General features: G+C 39.9%; 1 protein-coding gene across 1 annotated transcript in view; it reads right to left on the bottom strand.

The window, feature by feature from the left end:
* Positions 1-226: 226 nt before the first annotated feature.
* LOC127454042 (uncharacterized) overlaps positions 227-13,304 on the bottom strand; it is a 30,957-nt gene continuing 17,879 nt past the window's right edge. Inside the window, exons 3-4 of the mRNA XM_051720972.1 lie at positions 8,942-8,996; positions 227-8,856 (exon numbers count right to left, since the gene is read on the bottom strand). Coding sequence (XP_051576932.1) covers positions 1,019-8,809 — 7,791 coding nt within the window. The 5' untranslated portion in view covers positions 8,810-8,856; positions 8,942-8,996 and the 3' untranslated portion in view covers positions 227-1,018. The remainder of the gene's footprint in view (positions 8,857-8,941; positions 8,997-13,304) is intronic.

A 13,304-nucleotide genomic window follows, 5' to 3' on the forward strand; every position in this document is an offset into this window, starting at 1 on the left:
TGTATGTACAACAGGACCACGCTTTGGCCATGCGTTGGCGAAGCGCTCGCGTCTGCGTACTTGCGTGAATTATGTTTGGGCCCTTAGAAGTTCTTGAGCCCCACATAAAACAAATGCAAAATCAACAAATATTTTTTTTTTAATTGGTTTATTAACCGCCAAGTATTTATTTGCTCGATGAAGAAATTCTCAACATTGCCATATAATACAAAAGTACAACTACGCATCAGGTTTTCATAGCCATATTTATTTGAGCACTAATGAAGGATTAAACTCATACTGAAAGGCTACAATATTAACTGCCATTTATAAACATCAATGAAAAGCTTGGTGTTTTTTGAGCAAAGCCATTCTAGTGAGACTTCTCAATTAAAAGATAAATCTGCATTGTTATAAAACAATACGTATTGAACTCAGGAAGGCATTTACCTCATAACTAATGTGTAATGACCTTAAATGTTTAGAAACGGACAGGGCTAATAATAATAATTAAAAAAGTTAACACCGCTAATTACTACTAAATATTAACATTAGCCATTTCCTCTTAATTTTAAGGATGTTTAAACACAATGGCTAGTACATGTAACAAAGGCCAAAAATTACAGTAACAAAGGAATGATAAACAATTTCCGGCTATACATCCTTGTGGATCATACTATGAAACATTTTTAACATGTCTAAAGCTACTTCATTCATACAAATATACCTAAAGTTCCATACATCATCTAGACTGCTTCATCCAATATACACACTTCAGTCAGAGTACTGTACAAACAGAACTTTTAGTGAGCATTTAACAGAACTGTAGAGGATAACGGATTGAATAAACATTTACAGACTGATTCAGAACAAAGGTAAAATACCAATGTCATATTTAATTGCAGATAAAAACAGTTAGGCCTATATAAAAAGAACATTGAATTGTATGTACAGCTTCTGTTAACAAATAATGTTCAGAAAACTGAATGAGTTTGAATAACCTGCATTGCAGGATACGGATTCATCAATAATTTGCCCTTTATTCAGTCACTGGGCTTTGATAAGGAAAATAGGTTGGTGATTGGGACTGGAGAGATTCTGCAGAAACAGCATGACTTTGATGCTGATGCTCCTCTAAAAGACTTAGAAAAGCAAATGCTTTGTCACACTCTGTGCATTCATAGACGATTTGTCCTACATGTGTTTCCTGGTGCTGTCGCAGCTGTGAAGGCATGGTAAAGGATTTATAGCACATATCACATCGGAAATCTCCACTGTCCTTCCTCGAACTTTCTACAGCATGTTTGCGTTCATGTTTTAAAAGATCATGTGCTGTCAGGTAGGATCTCTTGCATATAGAGCACTGGTGTTTCCTTTTTATGTCATGTGTTTTATTGTGAGATATGAGAGCTGATTCCGTTTTGAAGGATTCTGAGCACACATTACACTTGTAAGGCCGTTCACTGTGTATCTGCTGGTGCTGGGTAAGGTACTTCTTTTTTGTAAACCCTTTCTCACAAACCAAGCACTTAAATGGACGGGGATCTTCATGATGCTTTTTATGGTGGTCTGCTAAACTACTATTGGAGGAGAACCGTTTTTGACAAATGGGGCAGTTAATGAAGTCTTCTCCAACATCAACCTCCTCCTCTTCATCATTATTAACTTCAAATTTGAAGAGGGGGTAAGCGGCAGACGACACTGAAGGGTGCATTTGTGACAATGACATCTTTCGATTACTACAGTTGTGTTTGCGGAAAGCATCACTGCCAAGAAAGCTGTCACCACATTCAGTGCATTCATACTGTGTAGCAGCAGTCAAATGGCATTTTTCATGTTCCTCAAGGCTTTTCTTTGATGGAAAAGTCATATTACAAACACTGCACTTATGAGAATGAACAGATAGGTGATTTGCTAGCTCCATTGCTTGTTCAAAACTTTCAGGACATATTGGGCATTGGTAAATTTTATCATGCTTTGCATTTTCTGTATGGATCATCTTGTCACTAGTAGAAACAACTGAACCAGAGGAAGCCTCTTCATTCCCATGGCTTCGTAAATGAGTGAGATAAAGATGGTGGAGGTTAAAACTCATGTTGCAATGATTACACTGATAAGAACGTGGTCCTGACAACTGATGGCTGAGCTGATGCTTCTTTAGGTGAGAACCATGTAAAAAATGTTTGTTACATTCTGGACATGAGTATGGTCGCTCTTTTGCTGGATTACACCCATGTTCTGAAAGCTGCTCTGGATCAGAGAACCTCACTTGACATATTCCACAACAATACTTGTACTGCTCAACATTACTTGATGGAAGGCTTCTCCTCGAGACAGCTGGAGTCATTTGCTTAGTTTGTGGCTGTTCAGGTGGAATTAAAGGAGGAAGCTCTTCCTCTTGCTCTGTGTGTATCTTGCGATGCTCCGCACGACTTGATTTGCAGGAAAAGGTTTTATCACAAAGGTCACATGGAAAATTTTCATCACGGTGCGTAACCATGTGCTCAGCTAGATCAGATGAGCTTGTGAAGCTCAGATGACACTTTGTGCAACGGTGAGGACGGTTTCTGACATGCTTTAGCTTGTGCTTGCGCAAGGCAAAGAGTGAGACGAAACCTTTACCACACATTTGACACTGAAACTCAGATTTGTGGCTTCGCTGATGCTGTTGCAGATTTGCTAGCTGAAAGAAACACTTCCCACATTCCTCACACTCAAAGGGTTTTTCACCAAGATGGCATCTTTGATGATCCTCAAGACTTTCTGATGTTAAGAATGTTTTTCCGCAAACATGGCAAGGAAAGTATGGTGCTGAATCAGAGTCATTGTCACTGTCACCTCCATCTTCAAAATCTCCATTGGATTCTTCCTTATCGGACTCCTGAATCACAGAGGATTTTTTGGATTCATTATTAATAAGGTTTTTGACCGAATTAGGTCCATGTTTTAGTCTGCAGTGCTTTGCGTATGATGATTTCAATGTATAGGTTTTGTCACATGGATGACACCTATATACATCAGGGAGCTCAGTTCCTGCTTTTGCACTAGGTTCTTTTGAATTGGGCAGCTCTCCCAAAGGATGAGCCATCCTTTGGTGAATGCTCAGAGATTTAGCAGTCCAATACCTGAACTCACACTTGTTACAGACAAAGGGGCGATTGGGGTCATGACAAGATTTATGGATGTCAACGTCAGAAGGAAAACGAAAACTCTTGAAACATACTGGACAGGTATTTGCCGTTTTTTTCTTATGTTGAATGTTCACATGCTTCTGCAATAAGCCAGCTTGACCAAAAACTTTACTGCACACATGGCATCGGTGAACGTCACCCGATTTATGTTCTTGATCCTCACGACCATGTTCCTCCAAATGGCTTATAAGTCTAAGTCCATCTGTAAAACTCTGATCACACTCAGAACACTGATACTTGTGAACAGCTGCATCTCCTTTATCAGCATCATTTTCTGTGTCTTGATCTTTACATGAGAACTTGGTCTGCAGTACTCCAGTTCCTGTTGTGTTGGAACCCTTATTAAACACAAGCACGGTGTCATTTAGACTGCCTTCCAATTCACCTGCGTTTTCCAGGGTAGAGTTATTACTTGTGATGATTGTGTGACCTCTACATTTTTTTCTGTGTTTCTCCATGCTCTTTTTGCTCCAAAAACCAATATTGCATTTTTTGCAGGAAAGTGGGTAGACTCCACTATGAATGCGCATGTGCCTACCCAGCCCGGAGGTATTGACAAATCGCATGTGGCACTGTGGGCATTCAAGAGGTTTGTTAAGGTCTTTGTATGACTTCTCGCATTGCTCCTTTGCAGGTTTCTGACTGCTGCTTGGTTGGTTCTGTTCATACTCCTCATCAACTGGCTCTTGCTTTATGACTTGCGGCTGACTTGATACCAATTGCTGTTGACCTTCATTTGACTCTTGGGGTTGATCAGATCTGTGCTTTGATAAAAAATGCTGCTGGAGCTGTGAGAACAATAAAAAGCGGTCACTACAGAAAGTACAGGAAAAATCTTTTATCTTGGTGGGGCTCTTGGCATTCCTAACCACTTCAGAGGATTTTGAGCTTATGACACAGGTGTTTTGGTGTACCAAGAGTGCATCCCGGGTAAACAGGCCACCACACTTGTCACAAAGGACTTTTTCTTGACTTTTGCCCTTTCCAATGCATTTAATCAAGTGCCGTTTCAAGTAGTCTCTTCTGATGAAATGCTCTCCACAGTTGGCACAACCATATGGTTTTTCCCCTGTATGAAGACGTAGATGCACCTTCAGCTGTCCAGGTAACTTAAAGCGGCGGGGGCAATATTCACATTGGTACTTAAATTTATTAATGTAGTGTACCTGTATACGTTGCAGAAGTTTTGATGTTTCTCTGCATGGTTGGTTTGGAACATTGTTCTTGGCAGACTGCTCAATTTCCTTAGAAACCCTCTTACATTTGATTGTGAGGTTATGTCTTCTCAAAGTCTTTACAGAACTGTAAGATTTACCACATCTTTTGCAAGGAAAAGGTTTATCAGTAATGTGCAGCATTGCCATATGACGCTTCAAATCACTATGGGTGGACAACTGCTTGGAGCAAATTTTGCATTGCAATGTCTCATTTTCTTGTTGCTCTTTGCTTTGGGAGCTTGTAGTCAAGCTGTCTAGAGTCATCTTGACAACTCGCACCTCAAGTCGACCCTTTCCTCTGCAGCGGGTTTGGTGCAGTTTCAAATGGTCATAGCGTGAGAAACAACTTTCACAGGTCTTGCACCGATATGGCTTGACCTCTGTATGAGTAAGGATGTGCCGTCTTAGATATCTGGGCCTGGAAAATGATTTAGTGCAAAATTTACACTTAAATTCCCCAACATTTTCTCCTGAAACTCTCTTGACATCTTTCCGCTTTTTGTCTGCAGTAAAAGTAGATTTAGTTTTCTCCGTTCCACTCAAATTTTCCAATCCACGTTCCTTGGACACACCATTACAAAAAGCCTCATGTTGCAAGTATCGCTGCTGACTATCATATTTCTGTCCACAATGCATGCATGCATATGATTTTTCCTCAGAATGAATAGAAAGATGTCGCAGGAGAAAACCTTTAGATCTAAAGCCTTTAAAGCAATGTGGACATCGCTGCTTAAATCTGTCCTTGCCATCTGTTATGGTTTCATTAGATAGCTTGCCCTGGCACTGTATTTCATGAACATTTCTGTATTTGTTTCTGCTAAAAATTTTACCACATTTTCTGCAAGCAGGTCTTAATTCTTCACTATTGCATAAACTTTCATGTGCTTTAATTTTTTTTTTACTGTAAAACTTCCCACACTTTGGACAAGGAAAAAGTGTTTTCGCTAAGTGGGCTCTTTCGTGGAATTCCAAATTGTTGGGAAAACGAAATGATTGTGGGCAGTATGAGCATTTATAGGGTTTGTTCTGTACCCCTGTACATTTCTCCTGATGCAATTTAAGAGCTTCCTGTCTGTGGAAGTGCATTCCACACCTCACACATGGAAAAGGCTTTTCACCAGTGTGAAGGCGGATGTGGCGAATCAGCACAGCGCGACTAGAGAAATTACGTTTGCAAAACTGACATTTGGATGCTGAAGGTCCTGGCATATGAGTTAAACAATGCTCGCTTAGTGCCTTTGAATCATGAAAAGCTTTTTGGCAGACAGCACATTTGAACTCCTCTTTGGGAATTTCCTCTTTGGGAATTACCTTTTGAGAAGTAGCTTGTTCAACCGAGCGCTTTCTCTCATGAACAACCACATGTCGAAGAAGGAATACAGGAAATCTGAACTGCATTGGGCAATCAGGGCACTTGAGCAAGCCTTTATTTGGATGAGACAGTCTGTGTTTTAACAAATCTCCAATTGATGGCAGAACTTTCCCACAGTCTGAACACTGTAATTTCCGCTTGTGCACATTTTTGTGAGTCATTAAGTGTCCATGTCTAGCAAAATTTGTACCACAGTCTAAACAGCGAAAAGGTTTGTTTCCTTTATGATGCTGTAAGTGCTTTTTGAATGAGTGAGATGAAGTAAAGGCTCTTCCACAGAAGCGACAAGAGAAAGGAAGGCTTACATCCTCATCAGTAGACTCCTTGTCAGCTGGGCTTTGACTGGCAAAGCTTGAGCTTTTCAAGTCAACCGTGTTAACATGTTTGTATTTGGTTGCCTTTTTGTTTTTTGCAAGTAATTTATGCTTTGCTAGATGTCCGTAGAATCCAGATTTGCTAGCATACACAGATGGACAAAAAGTACATTTGTAATGCGGCTTATTTTGTATTGGCAGCGTCAATGGAAACTCTTTGCCCTCATTGTTGGTTTTGATGGTTTCCTTGATCTCCTTTCTTCTCTTCACATACCTTTTGGCTGTATACATCTTAAGCTTAATGCAGGTATTCCAGATATGTCTCTTGCGGTTACCGGCCAAGGTAAAGACATCTTTACACAAAGGGCATCGATACTTGTTTTCGCCAATCTTTCCTTTGCCTTTTTGTGTGTATTCTTTGAGACACTGTTCACGTAAATGCCTTGTCCGATTGTAGGAGTACTTAAACACACGAGTACAGATGGGACATTTGAAATTTTCTTGAAGTCTGCTCTCTGGAACTGAAGATTTTACTAGTGGGACAATGTTTTGACAACACTGCTCTCTTTTATGCTTGTTAAGATTCCATGAATATTTGAATGCTTTGTCACAGTTCTCGCACTTAAACAGCTTCTCATCAGAGTGTGATCTTTGGTGGGATTTCAATTGTGCTCTGAGTCTGAAACTTTTCCCGCAAATTTGACAAAATATTTGTTCAGGTGACTGGTTTCTATTACATACATCCACAAGTTTTACATAACAATCAGGGAGTCCTGTATTGGAGCAATCCGTTTCAAGCACAAAGTTTATGTCTGGCTTTTTAAGGGTTGATTCTGCACGATCTGCAGTCTGTACAGAAGATTCTAGTATCATGGGTTGGCATTGTGCTTTACGTTTGTGACTTTGACATTTTTGAGCACTAGAAAAGTATAATCCACAACGTTTACATCTATGTTGGGAGACAACTATGTGCCTCAACTCGTGTTCTTCATGAAAAGTTTGTCGAACAAAGGACTTCCTACAGTATCTACATACAAACTTTCCTTTTTCCTCAGTTACCCCTTTGGTGTACAGTAAAGTCTTGAACTTATCATTTAGCATGACTTTTCCACAGATATGTTGTTCAGTCAATGTACCACCAGTGAGATAAGATTTACAAGTGGGGCAATACTGAGACTCATGCAAAGAATGAGTGCAATGGTAGTGCTCGATGAGCTCATCTGAACTTTGTGTGGACTCTCTGCATTCAAAACAGTGGTATGTTTTTCCATCAGACGTTCTCTTCTCAGTTGTCTTAAGGAGAACAACAGGCTGCAGTTTCCTCGTTTGTGTCTTGAAAGATGATAAAGGAAATCTGCTATCATTGATGGCATTTTCAGTAAGAAAATGTTGCGGCACAGGACTTAGGGAGGTTGTGGGTGTCTGGCAAGCACTGAGTACTGGTGGATCTTTTGTTGCATTGATTTCCTCGCCAATTTGAATCCTGTTGTTAGACTCAACTGCAATTTTTAGGAGAATTGGTGGTTCAATGTGATTAAACAGATCTCTCTCTGGGATCTGGGTCATATTCTCAACAATTGAAAAATCTGTATCATCGACTTGGTTTACCTGTACATATTCCAGGTGTTTAAGATCCTCAATGTTTTGCTCTGAACTTTTTAAACCAAAACAAGACTCAAGAAATCCAAAACTACTTCGCTCAACCACTTGTTCTTCATTGGAAGAGGATGTATTTTCAGAATCTGGTTTCTTTCTTTCCATTTTGCATCCACTTAGAGAATCTATGGTTAAGCAATTGTTTTCATCTCCTTTCAAAGTGGATGGGGTCTCATTATTTACATTATACAAGGCACAAGGGGAACCATCCTGAGAAGTACCAAGGTCTTTGCAATGCACCATGGTTTCATTTACAGGACATCCCGAATCATGAGCAAGAATGTCTCTTTCCCCAATTTGCTTTTCTTTTGACAAAGGCACTAGACCATTGAAATCATCCATGGTTTGAACTTCTGCACACTGATCCTCAACATTTGTGAGACGTGCCTCCTCTCTCCAACCCTCACTCACATGGTTTACATTTTCTACTTTGCTTTCACACATGGTCATTGGAGGTCCACTCCCACCAGTGTCCTGCTGTTGATTTGTTTCATTGCTATTTACTTCCCCAGTACTATGGCATTCATCAGAAAAGTGCATTGTATTGTCTGAATTTTGGTCTCCTTCCTCCAAAGACTGACAAGATTGGTTGCCACCCAGGTTAACTTCAATGGCAGAATTAAAATTGCAATCAAGATTTGATTCTGTTTCAGAGCAGCTGCTTATATCTGAATAATCCACAAGATTGGCATTTGTCAAAGCAGGTTTTGATACTTCCCTGTTAGAATGTGCCTCCAACGTAGACTCAAACTCACCTGAGTTAGGTGAGTGACATGCTGTCGTGTAACCATTACATTCTCCTTTATCCCTTGACATATCTTGTTTAATGGTAGCTGAATTAATCTGTCCATGCAAAGATGATTCACAGCAAACATCCTGGAGAGAACATGACTCTGTGTTCAATTCATTCAGGTCATATCTGTCAATTTCTTGCAAATCCATTATGCCTGAAAGGTTCTCCTTCTCAATTAATTGTTCTATATCATGAGAAAAGCTCTCCTCTGATTCCATTACAGTTCCTATGGAGCTCTGGTTGGATGGAATCTGGGCTTGCTGGAGTGCATTCCATCCTTGTGCCATCCTGGTGTCCTCCTAGATGTCCAAGGAATAGTTCTCCTTACAAAACTCTGAAAAACAAATGTCCATGCAATTACCAAAATAATATACATTTTAGATACAATTTTAAGAATGTATAATTAATAAAATGCTCACCATACACTATCCACTACATATCAGTGGGAACATTATAGCCGATTTACCCAGAGACCTGCATAAAGAGGAAAATTTGTCAAACACAGCATATATAGGCTAATCATTATTCAGGTATTAAAGAAAAAAAATAAATAAATAAATAAATTGACAATTTTTTTTTTCAGGCTAAGTCATATTACTTTAACCGACACTTTAAATACTCGAGACCAGTAGCATTTTAAGGGAAGATGTTTTAGAACAGCTTTTCTATTGACATTTTGCGTAATTTCAAAGCTGTTTTCAATCTATGAAATAAAACTGATACTTTTTGCAATGCTTGACACACTTTTTAGGCATACAAATAATCAACCATCTATATAACTTTTCAGTGCATATGTTTTTATTTATCTTTTTTTAATTTATTTTATTTATCTTATAACACCAAACTGTTTTAATGTGAACCTCTTAACACTTAACAGAAAAAAAAAGCTGGTTGGCTGGTTTTAGCTGGTCAGGCTGATCTTAGCTGGTCTCCCAGCCTGACCAGCTAAAATGTGTTCAAACCCCCTCTGAAACCTGCTAACTGACCAGCCTGGCTAGGCTGGGCAACCAGCTAAAACAAGCTTAAGCTGGTTTTAACTGGTCTATTCAGCAGGGATGTACAGCAGGGGTCTGCAACATTTTTGACATGAAGTGACATTTTTAAATTCCCTTGTAAATCCCTGTGCCAAACCTCCTCCAAAAAGAAAGACAGACAGACAGATAGACAGAAAGAAAACAGACAGACGCTGTCCATGCAGAATAAAACAACTTTTATAAGGTTACTAAAATGGAGTCTTCATCTCATGCGAGTGATCGATTTTATACATATATTTTAAAATTATTGTTGATTTCATTGAGTAAACGTGTAATGAGGAAAACAATGAGTGCACCTTTAATTATGTTGATTTGAGAGTCGCCGTCTTGTGTATACACGGACCCTGTATGCCAGCTTGATAATCTCAACGGTAACTATTTACACCAGGCAAGAAAGCTATTGTTCTGAAAGCAGGCCGTCATCTGCTCAACTGCACAGCATGACCAACGCAAAGCAGACGCTTTTACTCATGCGACCCTCCTGATGTCCGTCACGCATTGAGCACCTCGTGATTAGCGGTGGGCGCGTGAAGGGTTTGTCCGGGACTACCACTGTTTAGTCACACTAAGATTTGGTATGCAGCTGCGAGGGACTTCAACACTTCATACTCCTGTCTCTCGCTGTCACTCGCGTGCGAGTGAGTGATTATTACAAATGCCACCAAGGTGGATCAAAAAATAATTTGCGGACCCCCTGCGGTACCACTGCGGACCCCCGTTGAAGACCCTTGCAATAGAGGGTATGCACATGACGTCACAGTAGGTGGAAGTCACTGCGGTTACACCCACCCAGTACATAACCTCTATTGACAGAAATCAGTCATAGAAACGGAGAACTTTAATCCCTGATTATTACTTGCTATGCGCTTGAAATAGTAGAACAAAGCACAAAAAAAACAATAAAAATAAAAAAAATCCCCCACACACCTAACACCCTATTTTGTAGTAGTACAACAATAGTACTGGGACTAAGCAAATTAACATTAACTGCACACAATAACCACTAACAGTTTAGACAACTTTCATTGTAATATGACCCAGAGAAGCAAAAGACAAAGAAACTAAAAATGATTAACCAACAGATCTTGTGTGAAATGTGAAGTGGTTGTAATTTATAAAAGCATAATTCATCCAAAATGATACGGTATCAGAGTGAAGTCCAATAGCACTGGGACCAATGAAATACAGCAAAATAAATTCACAGAGTATAAATTAACATGTGCAATTCCATTGTTCTGCTTTCTGAATGTTATCATTGTGCGAAGTGTGTTTTGTCTCAGAGTCCTTCCACAGATAAGGACCAGTCAAGGGACTGATAAGGGTCTTGCAGCATCATGATTTATCTTACTAGGTGGTAGTGGATGTTAGGATTTTATCCTACATGACCTGAAAACCAGAACAATGGCTGCCTTTTTGGTTTTATTCAAGATCTTCTCAATAGAAGTTGTCTGTGTGGCAGCAGACTGGGCCTCCAGTTACACATGTGAGATTCTACAGCAAAGATAGCACAAGAGCTGCATCCCATCTAATAATTCTGCACTGTTCTATGCCATTTTGTAGAGCAAATAATGGAAGTAGTATATACACTGAAAGATCCAATGAGAAGAGTACTACAAGTCCCTGGATGACGCTTACTTCTTTAACTGAAATGGAGTGCGGAATGTTGGACACTTCATGCACTCTGGTGTGAAATTACCTGGCAGCGATGCTGGTCTGATAAAACAAAATTAGATATAAGCTAAAGGTCAAAGTATACTTCGGTTTTCATGCCACTACATCTTGTACACAATGCGACTGATGCAAATTTCATCATCAGCACAGTACATGCATACTGTCCAGGTGCAGCCTTGTTTTTCTAGATATACACAGAAAGTCCACGTCCATCGTCTGCACATGCGCCTGGCATTGACTGTCCTAAAGAGTTTCACAAAGCAGTAGCAGTGTGCATGGTCAGACATGTCAGTAAGGACTCACATTGCCTGACCGTGCACAAGATGCAATGGCACACTGATACCTTAGCCTTCAGTGCTGGACTGAGGTTGGCTAACATGCCAAAGCCAATGGAAACACGTCGCATGAATCTGAAATGTAACTTCCTTATGCTAAAAAACTGTGAAGTCTACCATGTAGTAAAAAAAAAAAAACACTGGTGTTTACTTTGAAAATTCATACACTAGATATCAGAATTTATAGTGCAAGTACACAGTGTATAGTGGGGTCATATGAGACAGCTTAGATCTCTTATGTGCAGGATGAAGAGAAGGGTTAGAAAGCCTATCGGGACATGATTTTGTCCTAGATACCTGAACAAATGGGCACTATCCATATCCCATGGTGAAATGTCAAGCAAATCAACTGAAAGAGTAACTTTTATAACCAACCATAACCTAAACCATAACTTTAGGTTATAGATATATCCCATCTCCCTCAAAAAACCGGTATATCTCGCCAGAAGCCCCACTGTTCATTCTCTCAGAAGATCTGAACTTGAATGAGGAATTAGGCCAGTGCAGTAGATTAGATAGATAAGGGGTGGGACTTCAATAATGCACTCAGTGGTCTAAATCAGTGGACTTAATCCATGTGTCTATTACTGAAGTCCTATATGCGTGTATATGCTCATTAAGTCCCATAATGAGATGTCTCACCACTTCCCGCAGAGAACAAGGATTACCACCACAACCTATCGATCACTGCCATGGAGGCGAAGTTCACTGATGTGGTTACAAGAGTGGGTGATGTCGAGAAATGGATCGATTACCTGAAGTCATTGGAGAGGGAATTATCTGCTAATCTGCTAGCGACCTAGGTGGATTTGGAGCATGTCTGGGAGAAGTTGGAGGACATACAGAACCATAGCCGGCAGAATAACGTCCATATTGTTGGAATTCCTGAGGGAGCAGAGGGACAGGATACGGTGAAATTCCTGGATGGGCTCTTTCCGAATCTGCTCGACATAGCAGGCCATAAAATGGGAATCGAGAGAGCTCATAGGGTTCCTGCTTGCCGATCTGCAGAGAATCAATTCTGGCAAAATTTCTGAGATCATCCACTAAATATCTTGTGTTACGCGAGGAGTAAAGGAAGGCTTTCTTGGAAGAACCACAGCATTTTATTGTTCCCAGACTTTGCAAATTCAATGAGAGACACGTGATCGATTCAAGGAATGCAAGAAATTTTTCATCTGTTGTTGATTGCTCAATTGGAAACATTTTGGTCTCAAATCACACCCTGGTGTGTTTAGAGGTGTTGCCACATATGAAGAAAAGGAAATCATATAGTTGGCACTTTAATGTATCACTTTTGCAAAATCCTGAATTCCAACAAATATTAAAAGGCTGAAATCAATGTCTATATGGAGTACCAACTGGTCCACATTATCCTCTGTGGGCGTGGTTTGGGAGGCACTTAAGGCAGATCTTGGGGGCCAGATCATACAGTATGCAGCATTCACTGAAAAATCCAAAGCACTTGTGGAATTGGACGGGAATCTTAAAAGTGCAGAGGCAGAGCTGAAATGCCGAATATCATCTAATGGCCTCAGAGAATTGACCCGATTGAATTACAGATACAAAACTATTTTGTCATGTCTTTTTCTACCATTCCCTCAGTGAAATCTGCTGGTGGTGAAATATTTACCTTGGCCACTGATATTAATAATGCTTTTAAAGAATTCTATCTTGATCTTTATAGTTCCACATCTTTGTCTATTGAAGAGGATAGTAGAAACTTTGTGGAACCATTAGAA

The sequence above is a fragment of the Myxocyprinus asiaticus genome, chromosome 16 (genome assembly GCF_019703515.2).
Source record: "Myxocyprinus asiaticus isolate MX2 ecotype Aquarium Trade chromosome 16, UBuf_Myxa_2, whole genome shotgun sequence".
NCBI lineage: Eukaryota > Metazoa > Chordata > Actinopteri > Cypriniformes > Catostomidae > Myxocyprinus > Myxocyprinus asiaticus.